The sequence below is a fragment of the Dunckerocampus dactyliophorus genome, chromosome 3 (genome assembly GCF_027744805.1).
Source record: "Dunckerocampus dactyliophorus isolate RoL2022-P2 chromosome 3, RoL_Ddac_1.1, whole genome shotgun sequence".
In the NCBI taxonomy this organism is placed as follows: Eukaryota; Metazoa; Chordata; class Actinopteri; order Syngnathiformes; family Syngnathidae; genus Dunckerocampus; species Dunckerocampus dactyliophorus.
In genome coordinates this window covers 21742524-21759086 of record NC_072821.1, presented here as the reverse complement: position 1 = coordinate 21759086, position 16563 = coordinate 21742524, and the positions used below count along the sequence as shown (strand labels likewise).

The following is a 16563-nucleotide window of genomic DNA, read 5'->3' as shown; positions in this document are numbered from 1 at the left end:
TGCGATGCGCAAGTTTTGCAGAGTCTACACACAGCTCTGACTAGATAGTGGCTCACTTACTGCAGATTGTGCATACGTTTTAAATCCATTAGTTCAAACACAAGTCAAAAACTGTGTATCTTTACTGCTCGTAAACCAAATACAAGTCAAACTGTATTTTCTGATGTTGCACCTTTCTATGTAATATATAATCATTTAAGTAGGCGTCTGGTTTTAGTTTACATTGGGGTACCTACCATTAGTCTAGTCTGGGTTAAAGGGGTCAATGACCTCAAGACTGCCCATTGGTCTCAAGGAGAAGCACCTGACTATCACAGTCAAACTTTCCATCCATACCTACCACCACTCACTGCTATGACATGTGCCTCTCTCTTCTGTCCTCTCATGCTAATGGAGTCATCCTGCTAATGATTTCTCATCAATAAGCCAACCAGCCCCCTAAAACCTTTGGGGTCAAAGGGGAATGTGAAAATGGACTGCTAATCAACTAAACTGACCTGCTTGTACATGATAAATAGGATCAAGACTTTTGTGCTTGCGGGTTCACTGGTTGTCACAGCAACAAAAAAAGAAGCAACATGCTTCTGCAGCTTGTCATTTTCACAACAAGGGATATAGATACTATCCTGCAGGCAATACTATATAGTATGTTCCAGACTACTGTATGGTGCTCTGGAGTGTAAGTCACATCAGTCAAAAAATGTATCATGAAAAGAAAAGAAATATACAGTTATCCCTCATTTATTGCGGTTGACTGGTAAATGGAATATTTTCGTAATTACAGCATAGAAAACCTGTTAATGACTTTCTAAATTTGATTTTTTTACCATTATTAGAGCTCTGTAAACATTAAAACTCCTATAGTCTCCTTTACACTCCTATTGTTCTTTGTTTACAACACTTTGCTAAACTTCAACACAGGATCACAAGAGACACACAAGTGACAGCCATCACTAGCATAGCAAGCTACCGAGCTAATTATTTATCCTCTCCAATTTAAAAAATTTAAGAAAGTGTTTCAAACTGAGTGAGGAAGAAGGACAAAGAAAGAAGCCAAAACGTTAACACTGAATCTTCGACGTCACCTCCTGTCCACACATCCGGAACACGTTAACTGCAACACACACGATCACAAGCTTTATTTATGTCTTAAATGGCTTATTTTCTTTAATTATATCTACTATTTTGGGCAATATGAGTGTAAAGGTGACTATAAGACGAAGTGAACACCCATCCATTCATTTTCTAGCGCTTATCCTGCACAGGGTCATGGATGAGCTGGAGCCTATCGCATCTGACATGGTGCACCCTGGACTTGGTGCCAGTCAGTAACAGGCCAATAGAATTATTTTTGGAATTACTGTATTTTACAACACTCAGTGTCTCCTAAAAAGACAAAGACATTTACATAGGATCCCAAAAATAATAAGCGGTAAGAAATTTTTTTTAGTCAACTGCACATCTTAGAATTAGAACCAATTTAGTGAATACTGTTAAAAAAAGTAAAAAGACATTTGTTCTTACTATAACACAATGTGAGTGTGAGGTTGTTTGCCTATATGTGTGCTGCGATTGGCCGGCGACCAGTCCAGGATGTGCCCCGCCTCTTGCCCAAAGTCAGGTGGGATAGGCTCCAGCATACCACCTAATGAGGATTAAGCGGCATAGAAAATAAATGAATGAATAATACATTAAATTTGAGTGCAAATCAGTTAGTCTGTCACTGACCTCAGACATTATCACTTGTTCACAATCACAAAGTTCCCCATTTCCTGTGGCTATAACCTCTGCATCAGTTACCCTCCCCCACTCCAACAGACTCAAACATGCCGCTCACTCATCCACTGTGCAATACCATTTCTCTGAGAGAGGTGCAGAGCGCGCCTCTCTTATCTTCTGCGTTTCAGCTGTCTGAGCTAATTCAATAAACTTCAGAGGAACAAAATGAACACAGGAATAACAGATAGGGCAGGGAGGCAGCTGGGGGTGGGTGTGCACATGGGAGCATAGCGCGGCAAAGGTGGGAGACAAGAACAAGCGAAACAAGAAAGCCCAGAAGGACTGAAAGAGTGTAACAGCCCAGACAGACTGTAGATGCAGCATACATGCAAATACTAGAACAATTTGAAGAAAATATGATGACACTCTGCCTTGAGGCCTCCTTCCTATTCTCCATTTGTTCAGCGAGAATGAATCGTCCTCATCCCTCCCTTTACTCCTGCTGTTATGGGCAAGTGCAGCACACAAAGCGGTCCACGTTAGAAAATCGGCACTGGGCAGACCTTCCGGCGCTACGTTAGGAAATAAATTGCTTCTGCTAATGCCCCTTTCATTACGGCACAGGCCTTAATTGTGCTGCTGACAGTCTGCATGGCTTCAGGGTTGATGGGAAGAAGGCTGAGAAGACAAGCATGACATGAATGCGAGCTGCAGACTAGAAAAAAGAACATACAGTACTTATGTGTGCTAGATAGACGCATCACACTATTTCAAAAATTAAATAAAATTCAAAAACGTATTTTTGCAACACAAAAATAAATGATTGTAAAACCTTTACACATGACAAAAGCATGCCTCTAAAATCCAACAGGAAACAAAAAGAAAATGGCATTGACCAATCACATTCACAGTTATGCTAAATAGTATTCAGCACATGTCTACAATTAAAGTGACTGTAAATACATTTTCAGTGGGTTTACATACTGTGGTTGCATTCTACAAAAAAAAACAAAAAGGTATGAAATCAAAACTGTCAAAAGCAATGGATGACAAACTGCATATTGTGTGCCCCAATCATTTCATTCACACTGTGCTCCCATATCAAATGCCACAAGTGAAGTCCATCACTAACAAGTGGAGAAAATAATGCACAACAGTGACATTATGGAAAAACTAGAACTTCTTTTCAATACTCAGGAAAAGTCAAGAAGAAAAAATGGACAGGGTCCATAAATGTCAACAAGTGACCACGAGATCTTTTATAGTGATAGACAGAGCCTTTTTTTTTTTTTTTTTTACAAAAATGAAACACACATCCTTTTAGTTTATATGCATACTTACTTTTTATAGTATAGCTATACTAAAGTATATGGATCTGACTGCCAGGTTTGCAATCCACACGCAAAGTTCACCTCAACTTGAATATTGTTATTTTGCAAATATTACAAAAAAACTGTATCAATAAAAAAAATGTAGCATGCTTCTTCTAAACTATAAAAGTGCTACATTTGTCATCACACCGTTAATATTTATTAAGTGGAAAACGGTAACATGGATTTGAGCCAGGGCATAACAAATGCTTACTCATGAATTGTTAACCTGTGCATTAGTGACATGTACAAGTAACCCATCAAACAGAGTGTGGAACTCAAGTAATAACACTCTTTTGTTTTGTGTCCGTGCTTAAAGGCTATGACTCATGTATTGCTCTTTGTGAAGGTAAAATACATTACAGGAGACTTCCATGCTAACAAATTATATGTCAGATGAAATGGATTACTTGTGTTAATAAATGAGGCATAGATTATCAAAATAGAGACAAACTGAAAAGACTTAAAAGCAGTGGACATGTCATGTTGAGATGTTGCAGGCTTGGGCCACTTTACCTCAGTTTCATTTTGAGGGGATGGGGGGACTTAATCAGGAGATGGTGCCCGGCAATGCCAGGCTCCAAGACTCAGCAGCCAGAATCCTCAAAAACACAGACCTGTACAATGTCAACTGTCACACTTAACTCCACCCACCAACACCACCACCACCACCACCACCATCTCCAATTCCACAACCATTCTGTTGGGCTACCGAAGCAGGTCAGGGGTGAAGGGGGGACTTAATCAAGGGTTCTCCGGTTACAAAAGCCCCTCCATACAGCAACGTATTAGACAAAACAATGGACAATAAAAAAGGAACTCTCTGATTGTAGATACTCAACTACATATTTTACATAGAGCAAAATATTGCAAAAGTTGTGGAATGTCATCAATGATCCGTCTCACCAAATGTACACTTACGTATGCCGCGTGAAGACTCATGTGCGTGATTCCAAGTCCAGACTCCCAGGCAAGTACAAAAGTGTTTCATTTTGACTAAACCAGACAAATAAATGAAATGTACTGCAATGGCATTCCATTAAATTAACAGTTTAAGCGGTTTTAAAAAATGTGAAGAATACATGTTTGTTATGGTGCACAGACAACCACCGACCGGTCTAGTCACCATACAAGTGTTCAAGGTCTTCAGTTTTTCTAAGGATGGGACAAAGGGTTGACTTTGGAAGTTGTTTTTTTAGCTTAGTTAATGGAATGAAATGACAAAATGAATTCATTTTTAAAGCAGTACAGTCTGGGATACTGATGCTGGGGGTGCTGATATACAGCTGACATGCATATACAGCTCATGCTATTGAATGAGAATATATGACCTGTATTCTATGTACATAACATAAAGACGGTGCCATACTTTTTCCACTGTAACCATAGGAGTTTTTCCCCGTTCTAAATGATGCAACCAGTCGATTCTCACCGGGAGCAACAAAGAGGAAGCATCAAACTCATGGTGTGAAATATATGATGAAATTATTCCCATTTCTCTATTTGCCAGAGGGCATAAGAAAAGACATATATGCAAGTAACGCAAGAGTGAAAATAACTTTCCACTAGGCGAGTTCGTTCAACAGCTATCATCTCGTCTTCCTCAACATAGTCACACCTTACATTAAGATGGGAAATACAAAAATATAGTCCTTCAAACAGGAAGTATTCCACCAAAGTGTTGCTGTATTAACATGAACATTTATAATACAGTTTACACTTCTTATCAGAGGCAGCCATGCAGAGTAGGGGAGTATTTCCATTAGAAAAATGATTCAGGGAACTGTTTGCTCAACCAAAAAGTAATCTCTTTTTAGGCCTTTTATTTTCATTCTAAATGTGCATAGAAGAGCGTTAACATAATCTGTCAAATGTAAATGTGTGCAATATGGATATGGTAGTGATGTGCAGGCTGCCCTTTGGGTGCAGGGTTACATTTATACAGGTCACATGCAAAAGGTAGTGGTCCAGAGTTATATACAGTGGTGTGAAAAGGTGTTTGCCCCTCCCTGCTTATTTTTTTTTGCATGTTTGTCAAACTTAAATGTTTCAGACCGTCATACAAATGGAAATATTACTCAATGACAACACAACTGAACATAAAATGTGGTTTTTAAATGAATTCTGACGAATTCTGGCCCACTCATTTTTGCAGAATTGTTGTAATTCAGCCACATTGGAGGGTTTTCGAGCATGAATCGCCTTTTTAAAAGGTCATGCTACAGCATCTCAATAGGATTCAGGTCAGGACTTTGACTAGGCCACTCCAAAGTCTTCATGTTGTTTTTCTTCAACCATTCAGAGGTGGACTTGCTGGTGTGCTTTGGCTCATTGTCCTGTTGCAGAACCTGAGGTTCTGCTTGAGGTGCTTGAGGTCACGAACAGATGGCCGGACATTCTCTTTCAGAATTTTTTGGCAGGCAGCAAAATTCATGGTCCCATTTATCACAGCAAGTCTTCCAGGTCCTGAAGAAGCAAAACAGCCCCAGACCATCACACTACCACCAACATATTTTACTGTTGGTATGATGTTCTTTTTCTGAAATGTGGCATTACTTTTACTTCAGATGTGATGGGACACACACCTTCCAAAAAAGTTCAACTTTTGTCTCAGACCACAAAATATTTTCCCAAAGGTCTTGGGGATCATCACGATGATTTCTGGCAAAATTGAGACTAGCTTTAATGTTCTTTACGTTCAGCAGTGGTTTTCGTCTTGGAACTCTGTCATGCTGCCCGTTTTTGCCCAGCGTCTTTCTTATGGTGGAGTCATGAACACTGACCTTAACTGTGGCAAGTGAGGTCTGCTTGATTGCTGCTAAGAGTGGCCCAACCAGTTATTAGGTTTAGGGGGCAATCAGTTTTTCACACAAGCCTATGTAGGTTTGGATGTTTTTTCTCCCTTAATAATAAAACATTTAATTTAAAAACTGCATTTTGTGCTCCGTTTTTTTGTAATTTACTAATATTTAATTTTGTTTGATGATCTGAAACATATAAGTGTGACAAACATGCAAAAAATAAGAAATAGAAAGAGGGCAAACACCTTTTCACAACACCGTATACATTAGTAGTAGTGGACTGTATTACACTATAAGTAAGACAGACTCAATCCAGGCCTCATTCATATTCGGGGGTATTGTATAAAATGTGACACTTTGTGACATGGGTTAGTTTGCAAATATTCTATGTAAGCGACCAATGCAGATATGCTTGTATTAGTGTTCTTCTAACACAGAGGCCCAGGCATGCATAGGCTGAATGAATCAATGAACGAATGTGCTGTATCCATGTGATGCAGAATGTGGGCTGCGTCCATTATTTCCTCTGAAGCACACATGATTGTCTTCTTATACAACACGTTGCCATTTTGTCTGTTCATTGTCTTTTTCCCTCATGGACGCATTGCATAGCAAGTGGGGAAAGACCATCCAATCCCAGAGGACATCATTGTCACATGTTTTTTTTTTGGCAGTTTACATACCAAGCTCTTGTATTGGCACTCACTCTGTGTTGTGGCCATAAGCAAGGCTTTGCCCACTGGCCATCAGCAACTAACTTTTGCACAATGCAAGACATTTGACTTCATCAATCATTGACGCTTTGTATTTTTTCGTGTATTTTGGGCTTGCAGTCTGATCCACATTCTGCTCAAATTGGATTGGAAGCCATTAGTGTCCCAACTCGAAGCATATGTTCCAAGTTGTTGAGCATTTCATTTCACGAGACGATGACGAGGGGGCTGAAGCAAGAAGAAAACACACACACACACACGCACGCACGCACGCACACGGCACAGAAAAATAAACCAGACACAAATAAGCCTGGACTAAGTCTGTCGCTCACTTACAGGCACAGACAGACGTCCCATGCTGCCAAGAAGGACCACTTTGACTTCAGGGTCAAGTTACAAAGCATTATTGCAAATGTGATATGCATATTTTCATATGTAGTTCATAGAGTGATACCTTCTGCTTCGCATAAAGAGCACTGCAGTACTCCAACACAAAATCTAAATATTCTCTCTAGGAAGGGGAGGGGGGCGCATACAGACAGATTGTATTTCAAAAGAGAAACAACTGCCTTACTTTCAGTTCTCCCTCTCATTATCTCTCAAATCTAAACAAGCCTTTACTTTCCCAGAACAGAGCGTGTATTCTATAAGCATTTAAACATAGCGGGGGGATGGGCTGATGAGAGTGTGTGTGTGTGTGTGTGTGTGTGTGTGTGTGTGTGTGTGTGCATGCGTGTGTGTGTGTGCGCGCGCATGTGCACGCGTGTGTGCATAAGGGATCCCGGAGTTCCCAGTCTGAGTTTTAGAATGACAGTGTAAAACACTGCAGGCTCTGTGGAAGCCAGGAAACAGCCTAATGTATTTATCCAAACACATATCTGGGGAGAGGCCCCCAGCCTCATCCCCTCTAACAGGGGGAGCCACCTCCACAAAATGTGACAGAGAAACAGCAACATCTATGTATAATCGCTTCTTTAATTTTAATATAAAAAAAAATATTGCTTGTTTGGTGTAAGTTTTAAAACATTATAGGACATTTGTCAATGTGAATGTAGTAAAAACTGAAGGTAATTTACTGGCACAACACATACGGCCGCTTCTATTTTGGTACAGCTCCAACCCAAAGCAAACATTCTCAGACCAAGCTTTTACCATTTGATTTCTTTTTTTCTTTTCATCTAATCAAACTTATCCTAACGCACGGTCAATTGGTTCTACATTGCCCTTAAAAGGTTGAGATGAAACGCTCCGCGACACCATAAAGAAACGGTGACAAAAGCTGTCACTTTTAATCACAGAGGTATAAAACTAAAATCTAGAAGGAGATAAATTGTGTGCGCGAGCTCAGACATCCCACCAGAATATGTCCTGTGCTGTCCGGCACGGTTACCCTTAATTCAAATTGAGGTATTTGGCCTGATTTATCGTTGCCTCTGCCAACCATTAAAATGGACTGACATAACATAAACTGCTAGTTGACCTTGTCTCCCTTTCCACATTGGAGGCGACCAATTCTCGCTACACCGCCAGCCCTTCTCACAGCTCACAGGAATTCCAAAACAGTACGATGGGATCAGTATGTGAAGACTGCCAACACCATTGACGACAATAAACTTTGACCTTCTTGATCTTCATAAGCTTCCAGATTCAAAAAGTTTATCTTGTAATTTGCCGCCACATAACGCCTATATTTTAATGCATGTTAAGTATACAGGTGGTCCTTGGGTCATGTACGAGTTCCATTCCTAGACTATGATGTAAGTTGAATTTTGGTGTAAGTCGGCTCTTGTACCTCACTCACAAATCACTCACACTGTACACAGAACACATGAACATCAAATACAGTAATAAAAGACGATACAAGATACAAGAATTAAACACATACAAGAATTAGATGAAGCAGTAATAAAGTAAAAAAAATATAATACAAAAATAAGAAGTAATACAAATTAAAAGCCAAAGCATTGGCAACCTTTCCATCTTTATAATAGGACCACAACCCTGCTTAGTTATTACTGTTGCTTTCATAGGAGCAGATCGTTTAACATGCTCAAAGATACAGTAGCGACCTAGCAGTTATGTGTAGTGTTCAGGAGTTTTGTGACCAAATGTGTTTACGAATCAAAATAAAGTTTTTAATTAATTTATTAACGTAGCCGCGAAATGCCAAAACTCTGAAGGCCCTAAACAAAGAACCACCTGTAATACTCATTCAGGGTTTCCCCTACGTTTTTTTGCAGCTGTGGTGGTGGGCTGCATGCTTTTTTTAAATGACAAATAGCAATTGTTTTATTCTTTACTTTTTCAACAACTAGCCAAACATGAACTGACAACATTGCAAAACTTAATTTACTGGCAAAGTTGGTGGGGGCACTGCCAACATTTAAATGGCACTTTATTTACAAAGCACACTCAGTGTGCTCATTTGTTACTAAATACAGGTGCTATGTTTGATTACAACACTTATTAAAGTACTAAGAGCTGACGCAAATATTATTTGGTGAAGTACTCATCAGCTGGTGAGCTACTGCTAGTTTATGGGGTACCTGTTGGATACCCTATGATAGCCTCACTGTCTAAAGCTGTACATACTGCGTGTTTCAGCTGCACTACTTCGACACACAATTAGTGTTTTGAAGACAAGCTGTAAGTATAATAATGATATCAAGAGAGCAAGATTGTTAAGTGACACATTAAAAAAAGTTGTGATGATAATCGATGATTGATGTTTCCCATGAACGTAATAGCCACTTGTAGCTCAGAGCTAGCTAGATGCCGCCAGCCAGGCATGTAAACAAAAATCCCAGACAGTGGAATGATATTAAACATGAGCGATCACACACGCTGGCATAGATTGGCTTAGCTTTTGACACGCTGTCGTCAATTGACTACGCATTTTACGGGCTATTGTTCATTCTCCCGATAATAAGAAACAAAGTGAAAGTCAACACAAGTCATGTCGCATATCTGGTCACCGGTCAAGTGCCAGCAAGGCAGACAGGCAATTTCAGTGCATGCTTATGAAAATAAAGTGCAGTGAAATATTTTTATAATATTTTAAATTGTTTTCAAACTAATTGTGGTCAATATGTGCGGAAATAATAAGTTTTATATATATATATATATATATATACATTTTTTGTATGTGTTTCTAAAAAAACTATAGGTGAAGTCACAAGACTTTCAAAACTGTATTGTTGGTAATAGATTGCACACACTATAATAACATACAGTAAGTGGTGTCACTAAAATGAAACACTTTGGCTCATCAGACTGCTGTTATTCTATCAAGTGTCTAAATTTCAAATAAAATTAACTTAACTATGAGTGTTTCTATTTGTTTTCCATACAGCAAGTAATGTGGAGTTGATGCATGTGTGTCTTGCATGCACTTACATGTGGACGTGTGGAGGTTGGAAGCGGCTCTGGTTGATGTTGTAATGTGTGAAGGCCTGTGTCGGGTTGGAGCTGTACTCATCCACCGTGATGGTCACTTTGCCATGAGCCATCCTCCCGCCGTTTGGACATGAGACGCCGTTCGTTCACCGGAATTCAGCAGCGATCCGTACAGCGGACATCCTTCAGACCGGCTTAGAAAAGCCCGGGCAGTCGCCCACAGAAGCAGCAACAGCACAGATCAGGCTGAAGAACCCAGCACACTGCAGTCTGCACCAAGAAGAGAATAGTGGCTTGTCAAAGGCGTGCACCTGCTGAACACGAATTCGATTTTATTTAATCTAAAAAACTTGGTATGATGTGTGTTAAAAAAATGCTTCTATCATATGTTTAGAGATAAACCCTAACCCTCCTTTTCCATTAATCCACATATCTTCATGCTAATGTACAGGTCCACACAGTATTCTAAAGATGTGCGTTAGCTTTCTTGTACTGAAACCACAACTAATTTATAAATGACAAAAAATAAAATTTGGAATTATACAGGTAGAAATTTCCAAAGACAGTCCTTCAACTTTCAACATAATTCTTTATAAACTGCAAAAAATCCAAAAGCTTTAACAGACTAGAATCAGCCTGTTGATGTTGAATAAATCACAACTTCACTCGGTAGAGCGGCTGAAAAAAGCAAAAAATAAATAAAAAAAATCAAAGATGCATCCTTAAAAAAAGAAAAACTCAATTCCCATGAAATACACACAAAGCAGCAAAAAACAAATAACGCTTTTGATTTTCCTTCTGCTGATGCAATACTTCTAAAATTATCCTGTAGCATTGAATCCATTGTGTCAACTCCTTAAATATTCTTGCATAACTGTAACTGTTTGTTTAAAAAAAGAAGCCTAAATGAATTATTAACCTCAGGGAAAGAATAAGCAGCTAAAAGAGGAGTGTGCACAAAAAGCATGGCCTGCATCTTCAACACTCACTCACCGGGCAGCTGTCTGCTTAGACCCTGAGCCTCCCCTCCTGTCTGACGTCCCTGACTGATCATAAAGTTCCCGCTGCAGGCTTTGACAAGTGTTTTATACCATAGCCCCCGATGCGTGACATAAGTACAAAAGGGGTTGAACAAAAAATAAAACGAAGATCGTACTCAATTTATAGTCTCTCATCTTTTTGAGGGGAAATCAACAGCTCCGGGGTTTATTTAATGCAGCAAGTGAATACCTTAAAGCAAACAGCATGCCAATTTTAACTCAAAATCTGTCTCAAGTCCACAATGAACAACAATGCATGCCATTAATTCTGGGTCAGCTGAGGACTTCTTTTTAGGAATTTCACGTTTTAAGCAAGAGAACGTATTCTAGATACAGTTTGTTTTTCCAGCCACTGACGGTGGTTATTCCATGGCAAGAACAGAATTATACTAAAAGATGCACTAAATTCTAAGACAAAAGAAACAATTCTTAGAATGGACATTTAATACATGTGGGTGCAACATATTAAACAGATCAGCAATATTTCCAATTGAGTAGCTCATGCAATTGAGAGAGCCACTGCTCCACTGTACCTTAGTTATTTTACACAAGAGCTTAAATGACATTATAGCAAACCAGGCCCTTAAATCACTTCAGTTAATGCCCATACTATATTAGCTGTACACTTTTATTACATGCATGTTGCTTCATTCTGATTTACAATGTAAACCTACAAAGAAGTACAACATTTGTGCAATTGCTTGCAAGAAGTAGTGCTGCACGCCTCGACGTGTGTGTGTGTGTGTGTGTGTGTGTGTGTGTGTGTGTGTGTGTCTGTGTGTGCCTGTGTGTGCCTGGCTGCTGAAAGTGTCTACCTTTATGGCTACAGTAGCAGCAACTAGCCCTCTAGCTTAGCTTGCTAAAGCTTCCCCGACAGTCCTTTTTTATTTGAATTCTGTTGCCTTCTAGCTCCTCATCCTAATCGCTCGTCTCTGAAACCGGTGCGCACACATTTAGTGTCCGGGTAGCCTGCACAGCAAACCGGATCGGCTTAACTTTCCGGGTGAAAATCACTCCGGTAAAGCAAGAGTGGAGGACGGCGAATAAACTGACCCTTTTAGGCACCACGCATACACACTCTCACGATGTGTGTGTGCGCGTGTGCTATGTGCAGCATAGACTACACTACCGACTACACTACCGCCTGCTACACACACAGAAACATCCGTGTCGTCCTGAACTCCCCAACAAAAAGAGCACCCAAAGGTGGCCAGTGTCAAGCCAGCCCCGCGCTAACCTCTTATTCCTCCACGGAAATGACAAGCCACCTCCAAGCGATGGCGAACAGAAAATGATGTCGTTCCTCTCCCCTTTCTGCCCTCCCTCTCTCTTTCTCCGCGTTTCAAAGGCGAGTGGATATGTTCCTATACCTTCGTCTTGCGATTTTTGTGTCACGCCGGAGGAAGAGAGCCAGGTCGGGGTCGCTCTCTACGCGGCGGGGAGACGAGGGTCCATGCGGCTGCAAAGAAGAGCAGGCGGGGTAAGAGCAAGAAGGCGGTCCGGGCTGGTGGAGGAATGCGCAGGTAGGGCAGAACCTTCGACCCGATGGGACCTCGGCTGGCTTCTGTGCAAAGAAACCAGACAAGACAGCAAGGAGGCGGACGAGAGACACTGACAGACAAGCGGGAGGGGAGAGAAAGCTAGAGGGAGCAGCCTCCTACAGAAGGAGCCTGAGTGCAGTGAATGGGAGTTGCCACTGGGGTCAGAGAGCAGAGAGAGCACAAGCGAGCACAACCCCCAGCCACCTCCCGTGCGCGCGCCCTCTCCGGCGGGCACACGCGCGAAGCTGCAAGGGAGGGAGCGGAGCGCAGCGTGGAGGGAGGAGGCGTTCATGCAAGTCCTGCGCTACAGTGGTGTAGCGTTGAATTGCAATACGAAATAACGATTTCGTATTCAAATGATTGATAAATGACTAGATAGGTAGCTAGCTAGATAGATATGTTTTAAATTTTGAAAGTTACAGTATATATATTTTCAGATCACATCTGGAAAGCACTGTCGACTAATGGTTAATGTCTACCTCACAGTCAGGGGATCTGGGTTTGAATCTCAGTTGTTTGGGTTTCCATCCCAAAAACATGCATGTCAGGCTGATTGGACATTCGAAAGGTGTGTTCACACTCGTTTTTGAAGAAACAGGGAGCCAAGACCACTTGACCGCCCTAGTCTTGGCTAAGGCAAGTGTGAACCCGAACACACCAATGGACCAAAACCACGAATATAATGTCAATAAATGCGACTGCAACACCCAACAGAAAGCTGAGTGATCAAAAAATAAAAGTCAAATAAACGTTAAATAAAAGTTAAAGTAAACTCAGAAGCGTACATATAGTAGTTAAACATAGAGTACCTGGCTCTTTTCAACAAAGGGGTCGTGTTTGTCATTACAGTTTGCTGAAGTCATTTGAAATGCCGTCTCCTTGTAGGACATTTCCGGTAACCATTTTGACATCTTTTATTTAATTTATATCCTCTTCATTATATCTCATCTGGTAAAATATCAGCTAGTAAAAAATTCCACTATAGAAACAAGTCCTACGAGTGTATGAGACCAGGAAGATGTCATATTGTTTTGGATGCGTGACTTTGTGGGACAATTTCCACATCACTTACACTGTTCAGTTTAGGCACCACTTTATTCATATGCTGAACTGCGAGCATTATTTGGTATGCTGACATAAATACAAGTATGAAGGCAAACCAGACCACACTAAAGTGACCACTACATATCCTTTTTATTACCAGACTGTGTGAACACACCCTAATTTGTACATACTGTAGGTGTGAATGTGAGTGTGGATGGTTGTTTGTTTATATACCAATCCAGGCTGTACCCCACCTAGATCATACTCACATTCATTCAGATTCACAGGAGAGCTGGCTAGCTATTCCAGCTAACTTTTGGCAAAGAGGCAAGATCAGTCCTGGACTGGTCGCCAGTCAGTTGCAGAGCAAATCTGAACCACATCTAATGGGTAAATAATTTTAACTGCACAAGGCTTTCTCAGGGTTGTTGTTCCCCTAGTCCAACACTATCAATTTAATTATACATACACAGCATGTATATCCCATATATAGTGACAAGATATTCACGCTAAATATACGGACTGTATATGAGAGGTTACCCCTTAGACGTACTATTTGCAAGTCAGTGGTGAAAGTCTACACTTCAATCACATGCTGATTGTTATTTTTCTAATTCCTTGTGTGTGGTGTATCGAGACACAATCTTGAAACCACTGTCCAAATACTTCTGAACCAAGCTGTGCAGCCATGCATTAATAATATTACACCATTAATAACATGTACAAAAGGATGAGGAAGTGTTTAGATTAACACTGTTGCTATTGAATACACACCCATCACACTTTTAAAAACAGCAATAACACACTATGAGTGACACAGTGGAGCTTTTCAGTGGCTGGGGGCAACTGGAGGAGTTAGGCCTTGCTCAAGGGTACCCCAGCTGTGACATTGCTGATATAAGAGAGGGGCATATTCACTTCTCACAACAATGCCAGCCCGGGGAATCAAACCTGGGGTTCTTCGGTCTCAGGCCACATTTGCACTTGGTGTGGCTGCCAACAGGGATCGTGATCATACTGACCAGCTGTGAAACAGGACAGTGGCTTGAGGACTGAAACAGTTTGAGTGCTTGTGTACACGGAAAGTGAGAAGAAGTCATTGTTTCACAGCAATGTATTTCTCAATTCAATGCTTATGTTGTATAAACTGTCTCCTTTATATGTGTGTGTCTGTATGGTTCACCCTTCTGAAAAGGGTGTTTAACTGGAATGGGCCTCCTCAAGGTTGTAAAACTTTATGATATGGCTTATTAAGCAGGCTATTGATTTTATCACACACTATCTCTTGCAGTATTCAATTATTGTAGTTATTTAAACACCTTTGTTCGGAGTGTCATCTGACATCTTTCTTTTTTTGGCATCTAAAATGTGCACCTGGTCATGGATAGTTGGTGATTGCCCTGGTAAATAATGACACCAAAAGGTCAATGACATTTTATTTACTGTATGTATAGCCAATTAAGTTTTTACATGGAGCAGGTTTAGGGGCCACACCCAACTGCTTCTCACATGAGCAAACCCTTTGGCATCTAAAGGGTGGCCTTGTGCCTTGACTGGTTGGGTTGAGCGAGAGAGAGAGATGGGATTAATAGTTGTCACTGATGGTCAAGTGGTTGACTCGATTGACTTCAGTTCATTTGCAGACAGATTGAGATCAGTGCCTACTGTGACGGTGTGAATGTCAGCGTGCATGGTTGTCAGTCTCTATATGTGCCCTGTGATTGACTGGCGACCAGTCCAAGGTGCAGCCTACCTTTCGCCCAACGTCAGCTGAGAAAGGCTCCAGCTCCCTGTGACCCTGAACAGCCTAAGCAGTAGAAAATTGATGGATGGATGGATGGATGGGATAATAGTAGCTATTACGGGTGGGAATAACAAGTCTCTTAGCTGTCTTGTGTAATCTTTTTCATCTATGGTTAAGAAAATAAGTAGTTTATGTTTGATTGAGTAAAAATGTAAAAAGGCTCAGTGGAACGTTGGCCTATTAGAATTGTTGCCATTTGTAGTGTTTTGCTCTGGCATTGTTTTCTTTCTAAAGGGCATCTGTCTATTACAGTTAAATGTCACAGATTACCCCCCATTCCCAAGCCAACAAAACGACTGCATCCTCTTGGAATTTTTGGGGAAATCAGAAAGGATATCCCACCCCCTTATGACTGTGAACAGATAGAGATGTGGTTTAGGAGATGCATCATGGGATATCGCCTTGGTAGTATGGGCCTATGACAGCATCACCAAGGGATGATTAGCGTGAGTCAGACCCACGATAAGCCTAATGCCTTTGAGAGAGGTTGTCTGCCCCCGGCTAAATCTGGAAGACGGTTTGACAGAAGAGCAGCCTGAAAACTTTATTTTTACCCTAAACTTTCAGGGATTCTGGGAACCACAAGTAGTGAACTCTGGGAACGCAATGTACTAGTAGGGTGATTAGACACTCATTAAAATACAATGGTGCTTGATTAGATCTTTGTAGGGGAGGAAAAAGGTTGAAATTCTATTCTAAATGTGTACAACCACACTCCAGTGAAACTAGTGTTTAAGATCTATTCAATTATTTAATTTGAATGAAATCCTCAGGGCACCCAAGTGCTACCTTACACTGTTTATTTGTCAGCCACAACTGGGGAAAGAAAGACTGCACATGGACACAAACGAACCTGGAACATCTTTTCATGAGATCACAGATCCTCTATGTGGGAACATTCTGCTAGCACATAGGAAGTGTTATAAGATCTAAGATTAGAAGAGAACACGGCTCCATTGGGTTCACAAGTAAACAATACTAATGAGCACCTGTGGGAGTCCTTCACACAACATGAAATGGGCCAGCACTGTTTCCAGAACCCTGCCACTTGGACGGGTGTAGAAACAGCAGACTGCTCCGGAGGGTTTAAATGGTTAATTATCAATTCATTAAATTATATATGAATTCTTAGAGA

General features: G+C 40.8%; 1 protein-coding gene across 2 annotated transcripts in view; it reads right to left on the bottom strand.

The window, feature by feature from the left end:
* The window catches only part of mpped2a (metallophosphoesterase domain containing 2a), a 66810-nt gene extending 53999 nt beyond the window's left edge, over window positions 1-12811 (bottom strand). The window contains exons 1-3 of one of the 2 annotated variants that reach the window (XM_054770519.1): window positions 12575-12811; window positions 12410-12498; window positions 10000-10269 (exon numbers count right to left, since the gene is read on the bottom strand). In XM_054770519.1, the coding sequence (XP_054626494.1) occupies window positions 10000-10112 (113 nt within the window). In that variant the 5' untranslated portion in view covers window positions 10113-10269; window positions 12410-12498; window positions 12575-12811. Of the gene's footprint in view, window positions 1-9999; window positions 10270-12276; window positions 12499-12574 lie in introns of those variants that run through there. The other variant, XM_054770520.1, reaches the window with a different exon arrangement.
* Window positions 12812-16563: the final 3752 nt, after the last annotated feature.